A 24,417-nucleotide genomic window follows, 5' to 3' on the forward strand; every position below is an offset into this window, starting at 1 on the left:
ATTGCTCTATGTTCTAATGCACCATAATAGAACCTCACTGAAAATTATGAAATTCTACGTGTGGCGCCTGTTCTCACCTATTTATGTACGTTAAATGTACTAAATTTGGACAACGGTGCCACAGCTTTCCTGCAGAAACTCTTGCCTTTTCTGGCAAGAAACTTATCTCTCTTTCTGGCAAGCACAGCAGCATTTCCAGACTAAAACAAGCCTTGGGTATCTGCTATCAATTGGATTTGTGAGTTGTTTTATGTGGACCAGGGCAAGTGATGATTAAATTATCTTAATGTTTGATTGGGCGGATACAAGATAACTTGCTTAATCCGATCTTCATTCATCTCAGAAGGACCACTAGTAGCTGGAATAATCTATTTATGCTTGTGGATTCACTACAAGAACAACACCATTCCCTGTACGTTCTGTCATGCAAACGCTAGTCGTGAATCCATCAAGAACACTAGCTAAGATACAATCTGAGTTTGGTCACATGAGCCACTGGGACTATCAGATATTCTTACTCTAGTCTATGTTTGTATATATAGGGCAAACTCTAAGGATCTGGATTAAGACAAAAATATGTAACAATCTCGATAGGATTGGGTTCATATCTTGACTTCTAATTTTTCTTGAAAGTCTCAGACGCTATGTTACCGGCCAAAGACCCTGTTCGAGCCTCCAAAACCTCAACTTTCTCTCTATTTGTTTGCAGAACATGTCCATGAATGCCGAAGTTTTCTTGTTCCTTTAGGTTTTAAGTTACAATGTACTGCCTTACCGGAGACCACAGCGTACCGAGTAGTTTACCACAGCAATACACCATGGATATGGGATGCGTCATTTTGGGCAATGGTAGTTTTCAGGAGCATCTTTAAAATTGCCAAATGCTCAAGTTTATACTTCTCTTTGATACAGACTAGTCATCCTTACATGTTAAAGCTAATATAAATTTCTGTCATATGATTTAAGAATAGAACATTAGGCCGGCCAAGCAGCTTTATATCAAAGGACTTTCCTGCGAGTTTTATACTTTATTGTGGAAACGATAGGGTCCTGCTGTACAGGTCTTCCTCCAAACTATTATATTGACTTTGAATAACTGTGAGACATTAGTCATTGAAATTTTCTCTATAAATTCGTACTCCTTTCCCACTTCCTGTTTAATCCCATCACAATTGATGTCTATGCAAAGCTTTTGGACAATTATTTGCACATCTGTATATGCACGTCTAAAATTACTGCTAAATTGTGATCTTGTGTTTACGTTAACTGATATTATGTTTACGTTAACCAACTTCTCGATTCTTGTATCATATCAATGGCATGAAGTGGACATATGGCATCAGAATATGTTGAGAATGGACATTTCTCCCAAAAAGCTGGCATCTATAACTTTGGCGCTCTTGTGTTGGAGATTCTGACTGGCGGAAAAAACTCAAGCTTCAGTAATCCAATAAATCTTCCAAACCATGTAAACATTACAGCAGTCACTTTCTGAAATTCTAGTGTTTTGTCGACATTTCAGTGCATTTAACCTTCGTCTACCTGTCACAGGTATGGAATCATTGGAACAATGGAACAACTTCAAAAATGATAGATTCCACCTTGGGCAAAGAATGGCCGAGAGATGGAAGTACTGAAATGCATCAAAGGATGGCGGTTGCAAATGGAAAAATGTGGAGGAGAATCAATCTTCATGCATCTTGCAAGCGAACTATAAACTACGTCTTTCTTTTGTCAGCCGTTGCCTGGATGGTTTGGTAGTTGTGTGATTGCATGCAGTCTAATACTTGATGACAGAATCAAACTAAAAATTCCACATATCGCACCTGTTCTGGCACTCAACTTACCGGCTAACATCTGCTATCTATTGTATTTGTTATCTTCGGGTAACCAGGGAAAGTGGTGATATAGGTATCTTAACGTTTAGTGTCCAATACAAGACAGCTTGATTCGCCAATGCCTTCCTTTCATCTCAATAGGGCCATCATTAAAAACACACGCACGTCATACACTGCAAGGGAATAACCATCCCTTGTACAGTCTAAGTACGAACGCCAATTGTGAATCCATCAAGAACACTGGCTAAGATGAGATCGAGTTTGGTCGCACGAGCCACAAGAGATTGATATCCTTACTCTGATATATATTTCTATGGTGCAAACTGAGAATCTCGGTTGCGCCTTTCTTTTATCAGCCATTCCTTTTCAATCTCTGCTACTAGGAAAATTCCAAGACAAATTTCATCCGACTCTGACCCTGTTCGAGTCGCCAAACCTTAACTTAATCTTGGCTCAAGCAGCTGAAGAACTTGCTTCGTAAGTTCTCCGTTGAACATGTCCCAATGTCAAGACTTCCTTATTCCTTTAGATTTTAAGATACAACGTACTGCTTTCCGGAGATCACTGGGTACCAAATGGCTGCATAGTAATGCACCAAGGATTTGCGGTGCAATATATTGAGCAACGGTAGCTTTCAGGGAAATCTAAACAATGAATAGATGGTGAAATTAATGCTTCTCTGATCCAGACTATTCATCCTTATATGTCAGAAGCTAATCAAGTTGCTTGAAAAGAAAATGACTGAACAAATAAAAAATGGGGCCGGCCAAGCAGCATTATATCAGGACTCTTTCCAGCAAGTTTTGTACTATATTGGGGAACTGACTAGGACCTGTTATGCCGGTCTTCCTCGAAATATAAGCTATTATATTGTCGATTCATCCGCTAGCGAAATTTGTTTTACCGTCGTTCAGATGGAATTTTGTTTGGAAAATGTAGTAGTCAGCCTCACATATAACGTGATTGACTATAGTCACCCTTCATTACTTTAAGGAATTTGTTGTTGTCTTGTTGGGCGACTTTCAACTTGTTCAGATTGTATGATCAGATCGTTTTGTTTTCCTATCAATTTAAAATGACCGAACGTCGATGAACATCTGTATCAGAAGCTTTGAGTTTTTGGAAAATGTGGGGAGTGGGGCATTTTCACATACTTCAAACCCATTATTAGCCTGTTATGCCTGCCATGGCAACTGCTTCAAACTCTTTTGCTGCTTCTATAACCTTCCAATATTCCAACTCCCTCCTCCTGTCTCTATAATGCAGAACATGTCAATGGATTCTCTTCAGTTAATCTTTCTTTTGTGCCTTATTCAAGTGTTCTGTTTCACAAAATGTCAGCTTCAAAATATATCCTTTTGCAATTCCGCAATCAACCTCACATCTGGGAGCATCTTTCCAGTCAATTTGAATCTTACTTTGGCTTCTCTAGTTGCCAATGCTTCGTTAAGCGGCTTCGCCACCAGCAAGTTTGGTCAGGATCCTAACACTGTGTATGGCCTAACACAGTGCAGAGCTTATGTGAGCAAGGAAGATTGCCAAACCTGTGTTGAAAGTGCAGTCAGGGAGATCCGCCAACTTTGTCCCATCCAGAAAGAAGCTTTCATCCTGTCTCAAAATTGTTCGCTTAAATATTCGACTAACAGCTTCTTCTCCACTGCCGACAGTGCTTCCAAAATTGCAGTTTGTAATGGTGCGAAGGCGAGCCAAACTGCTCTTTTTCAGAGTGTTTTGGGGAGCTTAATGTTAAACCTTTCATCCTCGGCCATATTGAGTCCTTCCAGATTGGTAAACAGGAGCACTGCTAATAGGGATATCGAGATACATGCTATGGTGCAGTGCACGCCTACTTTGGAAGTTAGCAGCTGCTCGAACTGCTTGCAAGATATCATCGCATGCATGTTAACAGTGTGCAACCTAAACGAAGGTTCTAGGATAGTATCTCTTAGTTGTGATGTCCGGTATGAGGTGTATCCATTCTCTTTGACATATTCACCTACACCAGCACCGTCACTGGCTCCGGCTCCGCCGCCGCCACCTCTTCCTTCGCAATATCCTTCGCCACCTGGGCCTAATTCAACTACTAATTCTACAAGTCCCTCGAGCAGCGGTAATGGCAACTTTTATTTTCTTTTGTGCTGAATAGTTAGTCAGTAAAATCAAGTGAATATAAATAACGTCCGGCTCCATGCTTTATGGGCAATTTAAGACGTCATGCAGGTTTGTCTTACCATGCAGGAAGTAAAAACAAAAGAACCATTATTCTTGTGGCCCTTCCTGTTGCTGCTGCAGCGGTAGTACTGATGATAATCTTCACTTGCTGCTTTTGGCAAAAGGCCCCCAAAAAAGTACTCGGTAATGTATTCTTTAGCTTTCAAGTTATTGATGCTACGTCGCCCCAAGAATCCTGATTCCCCTCTTTAATTTATTGTATTCTAGTCATGACAACGTAAAACTGCAGTAGTTCTCTGTCAAATATCCTTGTAGAGCTATCTGAGAGAAATCTCTCTAGTTTGTTGTGAATCAGATGGTGGTCACAATCATGATGAGAGCATAAGCAAGGAATCACTTGTGATCAGTTTAAGGAAACTGAAGGAAGCAACAAGAGACTTCGCTGAGGAGTATAAGCTCGGGGAGGGTGGTTTTGGTTCTGTTTACAAGGTACTCATCTGCTGATGCTCAACCAATTTATAATGTTAGTTTTGTGCGCGCGAATTGACTCGATTCGAGTAAAATGCTAGGGGAGATTGTCCGATGGACGAGAAATAGCAGTGAAAAGGCTATCAAGTAGCTCAGCACAGGGGCTACAAGAGCTAAAAACAGAAGTCTTGCTGGTTGCCAAGTTGCTGCATCGGAACCTGGTGAGGCTGTTAGGTTTCTGCTTGGAAGAAGACGAGAAACTTCTTGTCTATGAATTCTTGCCCAATGGGAGCTTGGACAAAATTCTATTTGGTAATGAACCCTTTCGACGTAAATTCATGTAGTGTGAAAGTCACTATGTGATTGAGCATCATCGTCTCTTTCGTGACTCCATCTTAACTAAGTCTTGAAATGCCCCATATCACCTAGTCGTCGTAGTTTTGCCGTTCCTTATCATAACCAACTTCATATGCACCGTTGTCTCCTTTTTAAGTGACATCGTGCTCGATCTGTGTTTGGACGTGGATGTAGATCAGATCAAAAGATTTGGCTTGGAATGGGAGAGACGTTTCAGAATCATAGTTGGAATTGCGCGCGGCCTACTTTATCTGCATGAGGACTCTCAGCTGAGGGTCATTCATCGAGACTTGAAAGCCAGCAACATACTCTTAGATGAGGACATGAATCCCAAAATCGCCGACTTCGGTTTGGCCAAGTTATTCTCTGGAAGTCAGACCCAAGGCAACACACTGCGCATCGCAGGAACATAGTAAGTCATGAGTGCTGTTATGATTACAGATGAATTTCACACTATATCTAGAAGCAAGGAATATAACTTCTCTAATTGCACACAAGAGTACAATGGCACAGCTCTGCGCGCATGCACAATTACAGACAGTTTTAGTGGTAAGGCGCGAGATCACGAATGTGATTGTCATCCGGCCTTCATGTTGCTCACTTAGACTGATTTCTTGCTCTTTGTTTGTGGCTTGAAGCGGATACATGGCTCCAGAATATGTCAAGCATGGAAACTTCTCCACTAAGTCGGATGTCTATAGCTTCGGTGTCATGGTGCTGGAGATTGTGACAGGTCGAAAGAACTCAAGTTCCCACAATCCAGTTAATCTTCAAAGCCACGTATGTGTTTCATCGCATCACCTTTCTTTCTTTAAAATGCAAAGTTGCATAAAACTATGTCAGCTAGGAAATTACATTTTCTTGGGCAACTTGTTGCAGACATGGCGACATTGGGCCAACGGAGCGGCTTTAGAGCTCCTAGATCCTGCCCTAGGTGGTCAGTTCCCAAGGTACGAAGTCCTGAAGTGCATCCAGATTGGCTTGATGTGCGTTCAAGATGGTCCTGCTGATAGACCTTCGATGTCTGAGGTAATCATGATGCTTAGCAGTTATACAATCTCTTCTCCAGCGCCTGCAAGACCAGCCTTTTATGTCCCCATGGAGAAACAGGAACCAGGCTCTGCCAAGGGAAATTCCAATGCATCTGCAAGTGATCAGCTCAAAACTTCATCCGTGCAAGGATCTGTAAATGAGGTTACAATTAGTGAATTGTGTCCACGCTAGGAATCAAAGAAGTAGAGCCATAATGCCAAATTTATGTTAGATTCTCCTTTTACGCCTTTTTTTCCCCCTTTTTGGTTCTTTCGGATCTGGCTAGCCATGCTCGTCTAGAATAATACCAGTTTCAAAGACCAAGCAGTTGCTGACTCGCTTATAGAGCGATTGACTAGTAACAGTACTGCCTCCTAAGAAGGTCATTGTCTTACTGAATAAAATTCAGATTGTTTGATCAGATGATCTCGTTTGTTTCTTACTATAAAATGATGCAGGCCTAGAAGGGGTTATCAGAAGTTTGTCCACTGTTGTGAAATATTGAGAGGGAGTCCTGAACTTTTCACATTCATAATCTAGCACAATCAAAATGCTTATATCCGCAGTGGCGACTGCTTCTTACTCTTCTAGTATATAACTTTTTAATTGGAACTCCGACAACGTCTTCGTCACTCCGCCATAGATGCTCTCCAGCCACTCTTCCTTTTATGTACTTTTCAGGCGCTCCGCTTTGCGAAATCCCAGTTTAATATGATCTCCTGCACCATTTAGTCATCTGTTTCATCGATCGTACAAGCTGGCTTAATTATTCAAGCTTTGAGAGGGTTCAGCAATGCATATGAAGATTTACTAAAAACATTGAAACGAATGAAGCCAATGTTAGAAGAAATGGAAACCGCAGAAAGAGAGTTGATGCCACCAAGTAATTCTTCCAAGGCATGTGAAGTGTGTTACCGAGGAATCCAGCACAGACAACTAAACTTATTAGTCGAGCCTAAGCAGTTCAAGCCTATGTGACCCATGCTAGCATAGGCCTTTCAATCTTAGGGGATTCAGTTCTATCTTAAGAGTCCACAATTCATGCTAGCAAGAAGTTAAGTGTAATACTAGTGTCAATTTAGTACTAAACTTCTCAATTTTTCCAATTTGAGTAGTTAAAAAAAATTGCTTCTTAACTCAAGAAGTACTTCTCGCTTTACCCTCTTTTCATTACGCCATAATCCTCTTTTGGACCACGCCCGCCTACGCCTGTTGCCGACCTCCATCACTGCCCACAGGTGACCACTCCCCCCCACCACCCCGTGACCGCCGCCACCCACCACCCCCTGCCGCTAACTGCCGACCGCCGCCGGCCACCGCCCATCGCCAATCGCCAACCCACGCCACTCGTTGCCAACGATCGCCGACTACCGCCACCCTCCACCAACGGCCAACCTTCACCCCTAGCCGCCAATCTCTGACCATCGCCTTGCCCGCTGCCGTCACTGACTATTGATTGCTTCCGACAAGTCGCAGTCTTAGGCCACCGAAGTAAAAAATAAATAATAAATTTTTATTTAAAAAAATAATATTTTTTAATAATAAAAATTATTTTTTAAAGAAATTTAAAAAGTTTAAAAATGAAGTAGAATTTTTCGGCCATCGACAATAATTTTTTTATAAAAGATTTTGTGTTAATAATGTTTCAAAAGTAGAAATTTTCGATTATTACTAAACGAATTTCTCTTATCGGTAATCAATTTCTACTTCTGAGTAAAAGTAGAAAAATCAACTTCTTGCTAGAAATTGATTTGTGAAGCAAAAGTGTTGCCATGCGCGCCCTTAACTACTCTAAGTTCAAATTGAGCTTTTTGGCCATGGAGTTGAGCTGAAATGAGCTTGACAACAACAAGACTTTATCAAGTTGATCTCGATCTTGTCAACTCAAACTCAATCAAGTTTCGAACCTCCAACCTGGTTCGAGAAACTTATCAACTCGATTCATTTCGATTAAAACCCTATATTATGAAACATATCAAGCTGAAGTCAGCTCATCTCCTAGTTGGGTTGGTTATGACCTGGGAATTTTTATAATCTTTCAGCATGTTCATGGAGTCAATAAGCCATGGACTTAGACAAGAGCAGGTACCAAGTTTTCCAATCAACGGCAAAACCTACTCTTTTATGATATCCGTTGCTGTGCCTCCTCTTTTGGTAGCTTTAGAATGTTTCGTTTTGATGCTAAAATGGTGGGTTAGAAGTCAGGATTAGGTATACTTCCCAGGACAGAACTCCTACTTCACATGGATGCCATGAACCACTCCTTGTTTTGTTCTTGATTTTTACATTTTTATTCAGCAAGACCGGCTCTTTCAGATACACGGTCACCGAACTTAACCCGTAAAAATTTTCTTCAAATTTAAGCTATCGGAATTTCTGAGAATCGTTATTTGCGAAAATCCGGCGCGCAGCCTTGTGACACCTTAAACGAGGTAAAAGAATCAAACGAAATTGAGCTTAAAGATTACCCAAGATGGAGAAAGTATGGAGATGTTTATTTATGAAACAGCCTGTCCCTGCATGATACTCAAACCAACTCCAGCATGTAGAGATACAATGGTGTAGTGTCTTTCTGTTCCATCAGAACACTTGAAAGAACCCTTTTCTTCTCTATATATATGGGAATTGCTAAGTCAGACTGAAACCAACTCTTCCTATATTCGCGACATTCTTCCGCCTTCTGCCCTAAGCAGTTCGCCTCAGCTGCTTCACTATTTCACTCTTCTTGCAATTCAAAATGGGCATGCCGAGAACCTTTCTAACGTCGCTCCTGCTTGCAACTGTGCTCTTTGAATTAGCCATGGCGACTAACTACGTGGTTGGCGGTCTAAACGGTGGTTGGGACCTGACCACTGATCAGACTACTTGGACATCATCCCAGACATTCTTAGCAGGAGATAATTTGAGTAAGTTGCATCCATTTCACACATCTTGATGCGATTCGACTTTGTCTTGACATAAGATCATTCCAAGCGTTTATATTATCAAATAATTCAATCAACTTGCTGCTGTTCGCAGTGTTTCAATACTCACCGGGCCATGACGTATCCGAAGTTACCAAGGCAGACTATGACTCCTGCAAAGTGACTAGTCCCATCCAAACTTACACGAGTGGCTCCACAGTCATCCCTCTCGCATCTCCTGGGAAAAGATACTTCATTTGCAGTTCACCTGGACATTGTGCTGCCGGAATGAAGCTCCAAGTTAACACTCTGACAGCTTCATCGACTCCATCTCCATCTCCATCTCCTGACACTTTGCCTCCTCTAGGACCTGTCTCAACTCCATCACCTGTTACAGTGGTCGGTCCAGTTTTGCCTGAATCTCCTGCCACTTCTCCCCTAGGACCTGCCTCAACTCCATCACCTGCTACAGTGGTCGGTCCAGTTTCGCCTCCAGCTCCAGAAGCATCTTCGCCGTTAATGACATCTTCATCAAAATCAACTCCTGCATTGTCGCCCGAGGTTTTTATCACTCCCCCAAGCCATGTTTCGGCAGAATCAGCAACTTCGTCAGCTAAAAAGGGCAGTTTTCCCACCACTCTGGCTGTGGGATTGAGCTTTTTCAGCGTGTTACTTATTGCCCAGAAGGCATCTTAGAGCTACATGTTGACCATGGAGACTTGCATGGTGCACTGTTCTGTGAGTTTAATCTTTCTGTGCTTCAATGTACCGTTGACAAGCAAATTCTTTTAGATTACTGTGTCTATGCCGTTAAATTGTTGAATCAGAAATTGGACGAGCTCTTTGAACATTTTATTTGAGAAGAAGACCATATCAGTTGAGAGAACTGCAAGCAGCATTCCGACATGGTCGGAGGTGTCATTACTACGAATCAAGGCACAAGCACAGCCACACCGAATAATGAATCTCTTGGTTCCCTAGAAAAGTAGAGGCGGTATCTTAAGCATTCTCATTATGTGCTACTAAGAACATTCATTTGCTCTATGCAAGAGTCATGAGATGAAAAAGCTATGATGTGAACAATTTCTAACAGTTTCACTAGAATTCAATCTGACCTACCAAGACTAAGAACTAGAAGTCTTCAAACAAGAAGTCCTGTTTTATTGCATTTTACATGACAACAGTACGTCCGTACTACAACGGATGAGAAACAATGGTGATATCGGTCCAACAATTAGATCATCCACCATATCAAGTTTTTCCACTTAGTGAAAATCCAATGCAAAAGGTCAAGAAATAACAGACAACATCAGTACGCTAATCCTAGTGATACTTTCAGATGATTCGTTTCTGCTGGTTAAGCAACAGGAGGACGGAGTACATGATCCCGCGACGTGTCAAGTACAGAAGGTGGCATAAATTGCCACATTGCCATGCCAGGGAAACCGACATAAGGCATCAACTTGTCGCCACCTGCTCGCTCTTGACCAGCAAAAGGTGTTGACAGTGCAGACAGATGAGGTGGAAAAACTGGATGGAAGCTCATGGCTTTCAGCTGTTGCTCCAATTTCTCTTTATCCGCCTTTAGCCTCTGTTTCTCATCGCGAAGTTCATTCTTCTCAGCCTAAGTATGTAATGTACAATGATGAGTGCGCTATTGCTATCTTAACTTTTTTAAAAGACCAGTGGCGATACACATGAAGCTTATGCAAGAGAGCGGTCATCCCTGCCTGATCAGCAAAATAATTGAGAGTGCACTAACCAACCTCACCTTCAATTCTTTTATTTTCTCTTGCAATTCCTCGTTCGACTCCTTGAGTTTCTGCGCTTCAGTACGCAGCTGGGTAACCATGCGAACGGCATCACTCAAAATGGCAGACTTGTCCATCTTGGGTGGCCTTCCAGGCTCCAATATAGAACCCAATTCTAGGAACCTTAAAATTGAGCCAACTTGATGTGAGAGCCGCTAGGTAGAAGAATTACACAGAGAGAGGAAAGGAAGAATGACATGCCTTTCATTTAGCCTATCCCTTCGAAGTTTCTCCCGGCATGCTTTGGAACCAGATGGAAGGCATGATTCAGATTTCAGTCTACAGAAGCATCAGCATAAGTTTTACTCTCTTGCACGAGAAATGAACCCACTCTAATCAAATAATTCTTTGAATATTATAGGTGTTGATTTTACTCTGGATTAAGCTGTGGAGGAAATGAACAGTGGTAAATGAATGAAACATCAGGAGTAATACAAGTCCATGTCTAAAAAGTCAACAACCTGCTAGTTGACTGAGAATTATGCAAACCGACATTGTTTCGATCTCTAGATTATGTCCAGTAGACTCGAGAAAACCCATACCTTTTGCAACAGCTCATGCCCTTGAGGTTCTTTGAATCCTTAGTAGATGCACGGTTAACCTCTATGCTGGAAACAGTACAAGAAGAAACCGGACATCAAGAAGGATAAAGAGGGACAGAGAAAAAAAGAGCTACAATCGAAAGTTCTCCTATCCATTGCTGGCTTATAGTTATAGGAGTACCTTAAAGTCTATCTTAGCACGAATCAACGATAAGAAGTTCCCTTCAACCCGTCTGGGATACCAATGGATACAAGACCAGTATGGCAGATTGAGGTTCCGGTATAAGTTCAAGGCTCATTGACCCAACACGGCAACATTGTCAGCCAATAAGAGCTCTAACATCTACCTCATCTCATCAAAGCCGACAGCATCATAAGAAGTTCTAAAAAATAACTACTCATGATCCGGGTTTCCCCAAAGCATCGCAAGTAATTCCCAATTTGTAGATGATATGCGCCTAACGGTTAACTCAACTCGCGTCGGACTAAACAAGAGCCTCAATCTAATCCTGAAGAATCATCTTGATTTAAATCTCTCTCACACGAACCATAGATGGGCCCATTATTCCCAGTCAAACAAACTATCATTCTCACTAAATACTCCTCCGGCTCTTCCTAGTGACTTCGTAGGTAAACAAATTTGCCACAAAACCAAAGCAGCCAACAGAATCTATCCTTTTCTCGCTTCTGCAAGCAAGGAGGTGGGACAAAATTTGCCAAAATCAACTACTTTTACCAATTTCCACTCTCCAGAAATCACAGGCTGGTGAAAACCTCGGAGCAGAGTCCGAACATTGTTCAAATTCAAGAACTCTCCACTCACGGTAGCTCGGTCAGCTCAATCAAGAGAAACCGAAGATACAAACAGCGAAGAGAAAGAGAACCCACCCGGCATTGGAGGAGGAGACGTCGACGGACCGAGAGGACCAGGTGAACCCAGAAGAGGGAAGGAAGTCCACAGCCGAAACATCCACAACCCCATAATCAGCGAGCCAGTTGGAGTTATCACAAGGGTCAATCTCCATCGGGCGAGCACGATCGTGGGGACGTTTTCAGACCCAGAAGGAGGAGGAGGAGGAGGAGGAGGAGAAGGAGCGTTGAACTTGGAAAGTTGGAGCTCCAATGTATGTGGTGAAAGTCCTTGAACAAAGAGAGAAAGGAGGAAGGATGATCATCATCATTGCGGGCAACAGTGAAAAAATAAATGGTGGGCAGTGATGTCAGACTCAGCGTCGTACGTAATGAACATTTTTTGGGGTCTCCAATATATTCGCTGTACCCAAACATATACCGATCTGCTGTCTCACATGTAAGATACACACACGTGTCCGTTCTCATTTTAGCTGCGCCGCACCCAATCAAAACCATGCGGAACCTTGCCACCGAGCAGGCATCCCTCTCCCTTCAGCCCCTCAACCCCAGATGCAGACGCGCCGCCACCGTCCTCCGCCTCCATCGTCGCCGGCGAACTGTCGCTCCATTCCAGAACGTGCCTCTGGCAGTCGTTATCTTCTTCTCTCTCTGTTGCACTCGTAACAGAGCTCATAATGGAGGGAGAGCTCGTATCTGGTCGTCATCATCGTCTTCCCTGCTCGTCTCGTCAATAAAGGAACTTGCGCCGGCGACCGAGCTCGGCGGCTGCGATAGAGCTCGACTTCGCGCCCGCTCTGAAGCTTGATGGCCGTGAAGTTGGACACGAGTGCAAGCACCAGTTAAAGCAAGTAAACAGTTCCTATTCGCAAGTGAATTTCAAAGCATATGATTTTGTTTCTAAAATTCAAGTCTCATTGTTAATACGGCCATATAAAGAAGGATATATTTTCAGTACTTGTCTATCTGCACCCATTCGACTTTCAAGCTTATGAATTCTTACTTTGATAAATATGTCAGATTGTGTCCATTCGTATAAAAGAAGGTATGAGCACTAGCTAACTTGCTAGGCATGTTTTAAGTGTTTACAAGGTTCGCGATCACTTGTTATGGGACAGTTTTTTTTTTTTTTGGTCGAAATTATCGGATAGTTTGGCATACGAGGTTTTTGTAGATCTTTTTTTGTCTCTGTATGCCCGATAGGTCGGTGTTGCTAGTCCTATTTTATCTCGTATCACGTCGGTGTCATATAAATATATTATGTCCATCAATAATGGACCCGTTCACAGGAGTAGTAAGGTTGTGTTATTCTTTCTTTTTCTACTGTCTACTTTCGATAATATCCGGTTATCAAAGTAAATTTGTTTGATACGATAAAGACGAGTCTAAACATGAACTCGTAAACGAATAATGATGACCAAAAAAAAAAAAAATAAGCCACCCCTAATTAAAAGAGTGATTAATTTGAAGATTAGCTTGCTAGATTATGCCTCGCTTGTCCGTCGAAAGACGCTGCTTTTTCGTGACTCTAGACGCATATTCCGAGTATAAAGCTATGCTGAGCAAATTAAAAATAAATGGTGACGCAAAATGGGGGAGATTCGAAAATACAAATCACGACAATATCCCATCCCACGCAATGTCAAGTCAACTGTACTTTGTACTAAATAAAAAATAAGATTCGTAGATGAAATAATCATATGATGTACCTTAGTCCATACATCGATGAGAAATGAATGATGGGCGGATTGACGATTTGCAATTAGCCCTTCATTTTTCGCAAATTCGTGTCACTTCTATCGCATCCACGGAAAAGAGGATGAGGATGGATTTTGAAAGATTAAGTGTAGGAGGACGAGAAAGGTCGGGTTTATGTATCGCGAAATCGTGAGAACCTGATATAAAATTTCCGTCCTCTTTTAATGTCTGCAAAACTTTAGAGCACACCGAGCCGATGTATCATAGCCCTTGATTTTGATAAGTCGCATATGACATTCGCGTGGCGTATTGTTTTTTCTTTTTTTTTTAAATAAAATAACGTTTCATTCACTTTCTCGATCGGAATACGGAAGAGAAATATTTCAATTCAAAGAGCACAACTTCAAATCAAAGACAACTTCAAATCGAAACAAGTTCCGGATAAGAGAAATCTCAAGTTATAAGTCACACGCTCAAAGAGCACACTTATGACTTATTTATACCAAAATCAATGGTTGATCACTAAATCCGTCTTCAATAATGAGCACATACCGAGAACTCTATATGATACTACGTTTTACCTTTCAGTAGTGCACACCTCCGACACCATCATCAAGTAGAGTAAAGAGGTCGAATGAGCATAGATCCGACTCATCCGAGAGCGAAACATTCACGAAGTTCCTTTGGTCTCCTTCAAAATTAAATTTGTTCACCAACAAAATTCAAGAAAAGTGAAACTCCCAAAATACACACTCTAAAAAAAAAAAATTCCAAATCTAGACTACGTCGGGATAGAAATTTCCACAAAATGGGAGAGAATTTTTTTGAAATTTAGACTAAATCGGAAGAGAAAAGCTTCTAAACGAAAGGAACAGGTTGCGAAAAAGTAAAAGATCCAATGAACGGGTGCAAGTGAATATTTGAGTTTAACCAGATTCCGACCCGAGCACTAACTCGAGCGAATTCGGGTCATTCGACGACGCAATAATGAATCTTTAAGAGACTCACTTAATCCTCCTGCATGAAGGGTTTGATACTGCCATGACCCGACAAAAAAAGAAAAAAAATATATGTTTACTAAAAGTCTTAGAACTTATCGCGAAAGTCCAATTAAATTCTAAAAATTGCAAAAATTACAATCAAATCATAAAACTTGTCAAATTGATACAATTGAGTCCTTCCATTCATTTCGTCTAATTTGGCTAACGAAAAATGTTAACGTGACTTTTTTAAATATTTTTATTTCTTCTATGTGGTAATGACGTGACTAAAACAATGTCGTTTTTGTCCCGAATATGATTTTTAATGTACTTTTTATTTAAACTAAATTAAAATTAAGGTAAAACTTTATTAAAAAAGAGAAACAGAGGGAGGGGACTAGGGCACGAGGACTTTGCGGCCCTCGCCTCCGCGGCCCCACCACCACCGTGAAGGGCCAGCGATGGTGGGGAAGCGATCAGCGAGGGTTGCCAGCCCTCACCTAGTTTTGGCCGAGATCGCCAATGGCATCCGACCCCTCTCTCTTTAGCCGTCTCTGCACTCGACCTTCTTGAAGCCCCTATGCTTCCCCTCCGATCCATCTAGCTTGTCAAGGTCAGTCGACCTCGCATCTTTTCTATGTTGGTTTCAAATTGGTCTGGATCTTCTCGATCTATAATTGGGTTTGTTTCTCTTTATTTTGTTGCCTGTTTTTTATTTCCATGATTAGGGTTTTCAGTGGGAAAGGAAGATGTTTAGAAGAGTGCCGAAGAAAAGCCATAACACCAAGCATCACATATTCTTGGAGTCATTGAATCTGTAATTAGGGTTTGGACCCAAAAGAAAAAAAAATGTTCCGTGATTAGGGTTATCCCAACCATTGGCCTCTCCTTTTTTCTTTTATTTATTTATTTTAAATTTTAGCTTATTTTCAAATTAATTTAAATAAAAACATATTAGAATCAAAACGATGCCGTTTTAACCATGCCATCGTTGCATGGGAGAGAGAAAATATTAAAAAAAAAAACCTATGTCAACATTTTTCATTAACCAAATTGAATGGATTAAAGGAAAGATTTGATTGTATTAATTTGACAAATTTTAAGATTCGATTGTACTTTTTGCAAGTTTTATAACTCAATTGCATTTTCGCGATAAGTTTTAAAACTTCTGGTAAATATATATAAAAAAAATGATTACATTACATCATGCAACATGCAAAAAGAAGACTAATTTGACAAGTTTTAAAATTTGATTATACTTTTTACAAAATTTATGACTCAAGTGTATTTTCGTGATAAGCTTTAGAACTTTTAGTCAACATATCCAAAAAATATTACATTATATTATGGAACAAGTTTCAACCCAAAAAAAAAATCATGGAACAAGCAAAGAGAAGAGCAAAAATGAAAATAAAAATGAAAAAAAACCCTATTTGATAAAGATGGAGATGCGGGGTATCGATCCCCGTACCTCTCGCATGCTAAGCGAGCGCTCTACCATCTGAGCTACATCCCCTAGTCGTTCTGTTCTTGTTAAGTCTTATATTTATCCAAAAAATTGTAACTGAATCGGTGGACTAGTTGACTTTTAAATTTTAATGATACTTTGCCTCGGGCTCTTCCTCTGTCTATGGGACGCTGAACGGCGGTTTTCGAATGGTTTGTCTTTGACCACTTCAATATTTGCCTTTTCTGCCTTTCCTCTCAGACCAGCTCAGTGTTTGCTCCTGTGCCATTTGGGCTCTGTACTTGTACTGTACTGTGAGTAAGATGCTATCATGTTGACTAATGCTAGAGGTTCAGTTTTTTGGCAATTAATCATGCAATGAATGGATGCCCTCGATTTCCTTCCAAGTGCGTTTTGACTAATGTGGCCTGAAGATGGAAGCTTTGACAATTGGCTAACTGAGCATGACTCTCACTTTGCATGGCCTGGAGAGTTAATGCATCTTCTCATCTGTTGGCTTATACAATCCCTCCACTGAACTCTTACTAAGCCACAGCCAAATCTTTCCCTCATTGATTCGCATTCCTCCGTCTCTCCTGCTCGCGTCGCCATGGGCCGTAAGAAGTTGATCGTGCAGAGGATCGATAATCATGCCGGTCGGGTAGTGACCTATAGGAAGCGCAGGGATGCGATTGTCAAGAAGGCCGCCGAGCTATCGGCGACGTGTGGCATGGATGTCGGTCTGATAATGTTTTCTCCGAATGGTCGACTGACTAGCTTAGCCAGCATCAGGTCGATTGTAATAACGTTCTTTCATTTGGCAAAATTCTTCCCTTATCTAATCATTCCTTGGTTTCCTTCTTCGTCGTAACTTATCAAAACAAGATAGTCTTTCTCACAGTGTCGAGGATGTCTTTCTGCGGTATCTCAACCTCCCCAATGCATCGCAAGCGGGGTATGTTTGATCTCTTTCCTACCTTTCCCGATCAATCTAAATTTAATTTTTCCTCACGATATTCATCTTGAATAACAGGGTAGTCGAAAACCAAGACGTGAGTAAAAGATCTCTCTAAGGACACAACACCGTGTTTTAGCTTCATTATTGGGATTCATTAGTATTTGTTTGGATCGAACACGGCCCATGGAGTTCGATTTCTTCGGTACTGGGTCATGATTCGTGCTTACAGGTTTTGCGTCAAGGCCTCAAACATGGGAAGTGTGAAGCACAAATGCTCGAAACCCTGACAAAGTAAGTCCAAAGATACTCCTGTTGAAAAACATGGAACAAGAACAGAGAGTGAGAAAGCTTAGTTGGTTCTCATCATCTTTTACTGCTTTTTGCCTAATGAGTTTTTCCTCCTTCATTTGATTATGATGAACTCATCGATGACGGTCCAACTGATTTCAGAATACAGGTAAGAAAATTGATCTATGATTTCTACTCTTGCTTGTCGCCTACCTGCTTAATAAATCGAAAGATTATTGACTTTGATTTTAACATTTTCTGCAGGATCTCGAGGAAGAACTCGCGGTGGTTAATCAGCAACAAGCTGAAGCACAGGATAAGATCAGGTTTATAAACTTTACCCATGTCCTCAAAGCTGTATGGTCAGCTCCCAGTTTTGGTCTGAATTGATCGAATGTACCTGATCCACTTTGCCGTGATGCATGGTGAAATAGATGTTACGCTCCAGAGCCGGAAGAAGTCGGATCGGTTCGAGAAGCTGAAGTGCACATGAGGTTTCTTAATGACGCTATCAGGCGCATAGAACTTCTAAAAGTGAGTTTATTCGTTGGGCGCGTTCTTTCTAACATATGTGCTGGACTTAGAAATAACAGGGATTGTTTGTTTACCAGCAAGCAAAATGGTCATGGAACTGCCTTCTGCCTCAAGAATCGGCGAGTTATGAGGTATCAAAAACAAGCATACCATGCTAAACACTGACGAGGCTCAAATTAGTCGAAATTTCGACTCTTTTGAGAACAAAAAATAGAGACTCGACTCAAACATTCACCTTGTATCATTTTTTGATTGAATATGTTGCGATCTGTTATTAGAACGTGTTCTAATTAATGACCGTAACCTTGCTTGTATCTTGCCGAATTCATGTCTGAAAGTTCATAATAAAGGAACACCACCTAGTTCCCGTGATAGCTTTACTCTGACGTAAGTCACCGGAAGAACTTGACAGTACCAATACCACCGATTTGCCATCTTTCTTACTGAATTCCTCCTCCAGTTCTCCTCTAAAAGCCATTTGGTGTTCTTTGTTTCCAGGTACCAGCTGCATTAGCCAGGGGTTCAAATCTGGCAACTAACAATTCTGCATGTTCGATCCTGGAGAGGTATTGCTCTTTGATTGATTCCCGGGGCATTCTTTAATTATGAATCCCCCTGTGGACTTGCATTTTCCTCTTACCACGTTCTTCATCAGCTATATCAATTTCACCTTGCTCACTTCAGACAGATTATTGGCACCTTTCCAAGCTAAATGACTGCGAATTCATGCGATCTATCAGATGGCTTATCGGGAAGATGTAGGATCTCACTCACATTTTATGCAGGGACCGTCCTGACGAGAAGCGTCACAGTGAAGCGGAGCCACAACCAAGCATTGGCTTCTTGAAGTCGCAAGCAGAGTGGAACATTTAGATGAGCCTCGACTCAAGGACTGAACCTTCGGCTTGCTCCCAAGGATATTGAGGAAAAGGTTTCAAATATTAAAGAAAGTCGATTAAGTCTATCGGCCTTGTCTTTCTTGTGTTCAACACAAACATTTTCCTGGACAAGGTTTTGATAATGGAAGTGCTAGATTTGCTTCTCCTATAGCTCAAGTGACACAACACTGTACCCAACCCTAAATTCACCCAACTTCAGCAATTAGAACTAAAACTGCAAGAACATTTCAGACCTGCCTCAATTTTACTCTCTCAAGCATACATTCAACTATGAATCACAAACTACTGCTTCAATATGACGTTCTCTGGCATGAGATCGCCATTGAATTACCACTAAACAAAGACACCCTCATCATTTTTCCAAATGAACCGTGAGGAGAGCTCTTCACTTGTGGAGCAATTACAAGTAAGCTATATCCAAATTGAGCCATTACCACCGTTATGACACTACATAGGTCAACTTGAAAACCAATAAATGAGAAGTATAGTCAAAACATATCAAAACCAATCTCTCTATCTTCGCCCACAGTACAATAAAAATTATACTTCCATCCAAACTACATGAAATTCTCAAGAGCAAGAGTGAGAGAGAGTGCATCAATGACCAGCAATCAAAAGCTACATCAAAACTGGTTCATCGTCCCAAAATGCAGCTTAAGCCACAAGGGTGCTAGCAGTTGTAGACTCGCTGCAACACGGACATAAAGTAAGGGAAAAGTTAAATCTTTGCTAACAGGAGAGAAAATTTTCAATCAATAAGGGAAAAGTTCAGTAAAATTGATAGAAGACAGGATAATGGAGAATGCACATTACTAAACAAAAGATGAAGTTCAAGGAAGTTTTCAATCAATCTTTGCTAACGGGAGAGAACTAAAACTGCAAAACACCAAGAGCAGCAGGAAAGCATATCTATACTTAAAAGAGTAACCAGGCATGACACAATAGTTCGTAATGACTCTGTTCAGACATCCAAAATTTAAAAGTTCAACATCAAGATAAACTAACCACAGTTAAGTTGCAGACCATTTTGGTTTATGTATTCTAATTAAAGCCATGAGTCCTGGAACACCAGGACATCTCTAACAGACTCATAGGTGAGCTAGCACTCCAAGTCGTATTAGGGAAAAAAGAGTCAATTGGTATAGCAAGGGAGTTGTCTTTTTGACTCCTCTACCTATGTGCAGGTCAAAACTACTGAAGACTAATTCCCATAGTTTCAGTCAGAGGTGCTAGATGGTGACAATTTAGCGAATCATAAAATACACAGAACACAACTTGACACTGTTCTGACCACCATGCGACATGAAGATTTCAAAACAAGCCAAACATCAGCAAGCGAGCTTACTATTTCCAGACAGGAGGAAGCTTCTTGGTCTTCTTGTAGTAACGTGCAAGCCTGTGGATCCTGCTCTCAACGAGAATTAGCCTGAACTTGGAATCTTTGTCCTTCCTGTTCCTCTCCAAATGCTTCCTGATGGACACTGCCTTCTTGATGAGGTGGTACAGATCCTCGGGAATTTCGGGCGCAAGACCTGACCAAAAAGCAAAACCAAATTGTCGAAAAAAAATGAGCCTTTCTGTTATCCAAATAATAGAAAGGAACCATTCACAAACAACTTGTGGAGTTTGGTTAGAAGTAGCAGCAGCAGAGGCATCTCCAACTACAATATATAATGATCCATATCAACTTTTAAGCAAAACAAAAACATGCACCGAATGCCAAAAATCATTTTTTAATCCCATGAAGCAGCTTTCAGAATAATTCGGGGACCCATACTAACGTAGAAATTTCCAAAAACTAACTGATCTTCTCTTAAAGATGGGCTTAACTGGCTTCAGCCGCCAAAGTCATCAAGCTTACAACTTTAGTACTACATAGCATAGAGTTACTTCTGTACATCTGAAACCCATTGCATTAATGGCAAATCCACTTAACAAATAACATGAACATAGAACATAATCATAATCAGTGGCGGCGAAAAGGCATACCATGAGCCTTGAGGATACGCAAAATCTTGCTTCCAGTGACGCTCTTCACCTGGGCAATCCCGTGCGAGTCACGAAGAATAACACCAATCTGCGACGGCGTCAACCCTTTCTTCGCGAACTTGCAGATGTTCTCCTCAACCTATAACAATCGAATCAACCACAACAAGATACGTCCGTCACCACACACACACTATCGAAAACCAAAGCTTCAACTCACACAAATGAAACAGAGATTCCACTCACGTCCTGTGACGAGATCTTGAGCCAGCTCGGAGGAGTCCTCTTGTATGGAAGCGCCGAGGCTGAGATACCCTTACTGCAGAAGCCCGCCCAGGAGATCACGTCCAGAAGACACGACCAAATCAGGCACTTGTTCATCCGAACCAAAGTGAACAGATAACCGCAGAAATGATAGAATGCAGCAACTTACCCGCGACTGTGCATGCGACCCATGGTGACGGTTGTGGAGGGCGGCTTCGGCGGTTCTTCTTCTTCTTCCGCTTCGCGGCGAGAGGGGAGGGGAGGGGATGAAAGCAGGGATCTAGGGTTTTGTTGATCCGGGACAGGGGACTAGAACGCTCAACATGAACCCTCTAATGGGCTTAGGCCCAATAAGAAAATGTAAAATGGGCTGGGACGAACAACCACTCCTTTTGGGCTCTCTCTCTTAGTAAGTTCTGTAATTTTGATTTTTCATTTTTTTTTTTTGGTCGGAAGTTTTATAATTTTGACGACTTCCTACCAAATGGTTGAAAATCGAGTAAAAATCCATTCTTGTGATAGCTTACTCTGAGAAGGATAATCGAACGCAAGGCCCCCTTTTTAATACTTCAAATCGATATCCAAAGCTCCCTCTCAAGTAAAATGACTGTAAAATCTTCTGAAGAAGCTGTCATAGGCTGTGATTGCCTTTTGTTTCTTTGGCAGGAACCTAGTATCGTCGCGATGGACCAGAAATCGATAGTCCGAGGCCACCACCCGAAGTCCCGATCAAGGTATACCTCGACTCGGGGCCTCTCATCTAGACATGGCCACGGGCTGTGAACCGCCGATTCCGGTTCATGAACCGGCGGTTTCGGTTCGTGGCCATGCTTGAACAGGAACCGACCCTTAAAGGGACGGTCCCGATTCCGAGCCAATTTAAGGGTCTATTCTGGTTCAGCCTAATTTTGGGCTTTTGAGGGGGAAAAGAGCTGTTGGCTATTTTCCCCCCTTTTTTTTGCCGTTCGGAACCGCCGGTTTCAAATTTTTTTAAACCGTAATCGGCCCGTGAGGGGCCGGGCCGGTTCCAGTTATTTCATGGGCCGGTTCTGGGCCCAAACCGGCCCATGGCAATGTCTACTCTCATCTAAAGAGGGGTAGTTCCGCTTGAGGCAAAAGTTCCAAATGGGAAGAACCTGAATCGAGCCTGTGTCCAGCAATTGCATGGAAGAGGATATCGTCGGATGGATTGGTAACATCTCCTCGAGTTCTTGCGACAACAGCGTGCCTTGTCAAGCAACAAACATAAATTCCCAACACCAAATGCACAATACCTTTAGTCAGATCGTGCATGGCAATTTCCACCATCACACAAGTATATAGACCATGCATCACGTGTATCATGCCACCAACAGATCAAGCGAGTAGTACTTTGACCCCCCTGGAGTGCCTTGTGACAAGAAGGCTATCCACCCCAAAATTTTCTTCCCCTCGTACCGTCAAAAAGCTAATCAGTTCTCCCAATTCCACGACTCAAATGCTCCTGTAGAGTATGTCCATGATAATTGACAGCATCTTGTTCATGACTGTGAGTCGCCAGCAATTGATGATTCTGTTGCTGCTTCAAGGAAGTCCCTGAGGCTGACTTCAACCAGTGAAGGCAACACTGAAGGTCATTCTTCCATCATTACCAAAGCGTCCTCAACAGAAGAACAAATACTCTCCCCCGTTTTGCTTTAAATGAATTATGAGTCCGAATTGTAGAGCAATTAGAGATAAGCTACGTTCACAATTGAGACTTTATCGCAAACAGTACATGTTTAACTTGAATATTCATAATTGTAAATTGTAGTCGAAACATAATCAACTCATCTGTCTACCTCATCTCTGAGACAACACAAAAGTATTCTTTGATCCAGAGGAATGGAAAATCTCATGGAGAGAGATAGGATCTATGACCTACAACGATCAAGAACTACATCAAAATTGATCCAGGGGTCCATATCCAGCTTAAGCCACAAGCGTGCTAGAAGTGGTAGACTCGCTGCAACGAAAATATCAGAAAAGATTGCATCCGCTAAAGAAACGCAGCATCATTAATAGATGGCTAGATAATGACATATGCATGTCACAAATACGAGGCAGACTTGGTAGAAAATTCCAACCAATCTACCCGAAGAGAGAAACAATAACAACTAATGGGTACGAGCGACCAACAATGAAACACTATAACTATAATAAGCCCGTTCTAAAACCTTAAGGGCATAGTCATTGAATCTAACAATATGAACTGTGTCACGTCACGAGGGACGCTTCAACATCAAGAAAATTTTTATCTCTTAAGTTGCAGACCATTCAAGTAGATATTAAAATGTAAACCATGAGTCTTGGAACTAAAACTTCTGGAATTCCTAGGTTTTGCAACATTGAGAATCATACGCAAGCTAGCAGGCCACCTTAAAAAAGCATTGACCTTTTAGGTTCATATGATGGAAAGGAAAGTGACAGAGTCTAATACTTAAAAGGCTTAGTGACGAGTCTTGCAGCATTAGATAATCACAATTATCCTAGGGAGTTATATATTTGATTCACCCGCCTAACACCTGTTGAATGTAATTTAATCAAAGGAAATGGAGTAACAATGTAGTCAGACTTTGAGGAGTGTGATCATTTTCTTTTAGGATCAATTTGCCCCACGAAATTGCTATAAGTTTCTAACAAATTCCCTTCAGGATACAACAAAGTAACAGTAAGAATACTGGATATCAATTCCAGTAAATCTCCTATAACTCTTTGCAAAAATAATTGAAAGAATGGCCATTTCTCTTTTAAAGGAAAACGAAAGAATGAAAAGAAGCAACCGAAAATGAACAGAATTGCCCATTTTATAATACGAATAAAACACACGTCTTAGTATCCGAACTGCCCATACAAACACACCCATTCATATTCGCAATTCGGACATGACTGTTCGTCTGTGAAAACAGCCACTCGGACGGACGCAACCTTTCATTGTCCGAAAAGTGTCACGTAACCTTTCATTGTCCAAATTAAACGTGAACAGTCGTAGCTGAATAGTGCCAAATCCGGACCGCGACCGCGCAAGCACAAGCGCACCCGCACGCGGGTATAGTGGGGTCTAGCCCATTTGCCCATTTCTTTTTTTTTGAAATATTATAGTAGCCTTCTAACTGATAAAGAGATTTGCACTCTTTTTTTTATCCTACGCGGAATTTAAAAATGCAACTTTTTGTTTGTTTTACAAACCAACTTCGACAATACCTTGGTGCCAAATTGCAAGTTCAAAATTACCAGAAGACTAATTCCCATAGTTTCGAGTCTATCATAAGAGAAGAAAAAGTTAAAACAACAAAACTCTGAAGATTCACATTTCCGAATGATGACACTTTTGAGAACAGCAAAATACATG

The 24,417-nt window shown here is 41.4% G+C and overlaps 5 protein-coding genes and 1 non-coding gene across 7 annotated transcripts; 3 read left to right on the forward strand and 3 right to left on the reverse strand.

The window, feature by feature from the left end:
• Nucleotides 1-3,098: 3,098 nt before the first annotated feature.
• Nucleotides 3,099-6,108, forward strand: LOC115750892 (cysteine-rich receptor-like protein kinase 44). The gene is made up of 7 exons (XM_030688508.1): nt 3,099-3,948; nt 4,059-4,132; nt 4,326-4,499; nt 4,580-4,790; nt 5,010-5,247; nt 5,474-5,615; nt 5,715-6,108. Exons 1-7 carry the CDS (start codon nt 3,099-3,101, stop codon nt 6,057-6,059), a joined length of 2,034 nt encoding a protein of 677 aa, XP_030544368.1. The 3' UTR covers nt 6,060-6,108.
• A 2,250-nt stretch (nt 6,109-8,358) lies between these two features.
• On the forward strand, nt 8,359-9,627 carry LOC115750893 (uclacyanin 1-like). The gene is made up of 2 exons (XM_030688509.2): nt 8,359-8,773; nt 8,886-9,627. The coding sequence occupies exons 1-2, from the start codon at nt 8,605-8,607 to the stop codon at nt 9,464-9,466; spliced, it is 750 nt and encodes a 249-aa protein (XP_030544369.2). The 5' UTR covers nt 8,359-8,604; the 3' UTR covers nt 9,467-9,627.
• A 283-nt stretch (nt 9,628-9,910) lies between these two features.
• Nucleotides 9,911-12,322, reverse strand: LOC115750828 (transcription factor ILR3-like). Its single transcript, XM_030688400.2, has 5 exons — nt 12,012-12,322; nt 11,124-11,189; nt 10,783-10,860; nt 10,542-10,704; nt 9,911-10,394 (listed from the first exon to the last, which is right to left on the reverse strand). The coding sequence occupies exons 1-5, from the start codon at nt 12,146-12,148 to the stop codon at nt 10,128-10,130; spliced, it is 711 nt and encodes a 236-aa protein (XP_030544260.1). The 5' UTR covers nt 12,149-12,322; the 3' UTR covers nt 9,911-10,127.
• Nucleotides 12,323-16,114: 3,792 nt separating this feature from the next.
• TRNAA-AGC lies at nt 16,115-16,187 on the reverse strand. Its single transcript has one exon. It is a non-coding gene; the product is annotated as a tRNA-Ala (tRNA).
• A 322-nt stretch (nt 16,188-16,509) lies between these two features.
• LOC115750894 (agamous-like MADS-box protein AGL66) lies at nt 16,510-18,809 on the forward strand. Of its 2 annotated transcripts, XM_030688511.2 has the most exons (10): nt 16,510-16,910; nt 17,020-17,073; nt 17,152-17,170; nt 17,306-17,367; nt 17,527-17,533; nt 17,629-17,690; nt 17,799-17,898; nt 17,976-18,029; nt 18,397-18,464; nt 18,684-18,809. In XM_030688511.2, the coding sequence occupies exons 1-10, from the start codon at nt 16,729-16,731 to the stop codon at nt 18,769-18,771; spliced, it is 696 nt and encodes a 231-aa protein (XP_030544371.2). In that variant the 5' UTR covers nt 16,510-16,728; the 3' UTR covers nt 18,772-18,809. The 2 variants fall into 2 exon arrangements, 1 of the variants encoding a protein (XP_030544371.2); XR_007199140.1 differs by lacking the exons at nt 17,152-17,170; nt 17,976-18,029; nt 18,397-18,464; nt 18,684-18,809 and having other exon boundaries at nt 16,851-16,910; nt 17,306-17,690; nt 17,799-17,881.
• A 400-nt stretch (nt 18,810-19,209) lies between these two features.
• Nucleotides 19,210-21,334, reverse strand: LOC115750922 (40S ribosomal protein S13). Its single transcript, XM_030688558.2, has 5 exons — nt 21,217-21,334; nt 21,030-21,102; nt 20,787-20,925; nt 20,143-20,329; nt 19,210-19,485 (listed from the first exon to the last, which is right to left on the reverse strand). Exons 1-5 carry the CDS (start codon nt 21,237-21,239, stop codon nt 19,452-19,454), a joined length of 456 nt encoding a protein of 151 aa, XP_030544418.1. The 5' UTR covers nt 21,240-21,334; the 3' UTR covers nt 19,210-19,451.
• Between the last annotated feature and the right edge of the window lie 3,083 nt (nt 21,335-24,417).

Source organism: Rhodamnia argentea, chromosome 7, assembly GCF_020921035.1.
Source record: "Rhodamnia argentea isolate NSW1041297 chromosome 7, ASM2092103v1, whole genome shotgun sequence".
Taxonomy (NCBI): Eukaryota; Viridiplantae; Streptophyta; class Magnoliopsida; order Myrtales; family Myrtaceae; genus Rhodamnia; species Rhodamnia argentea.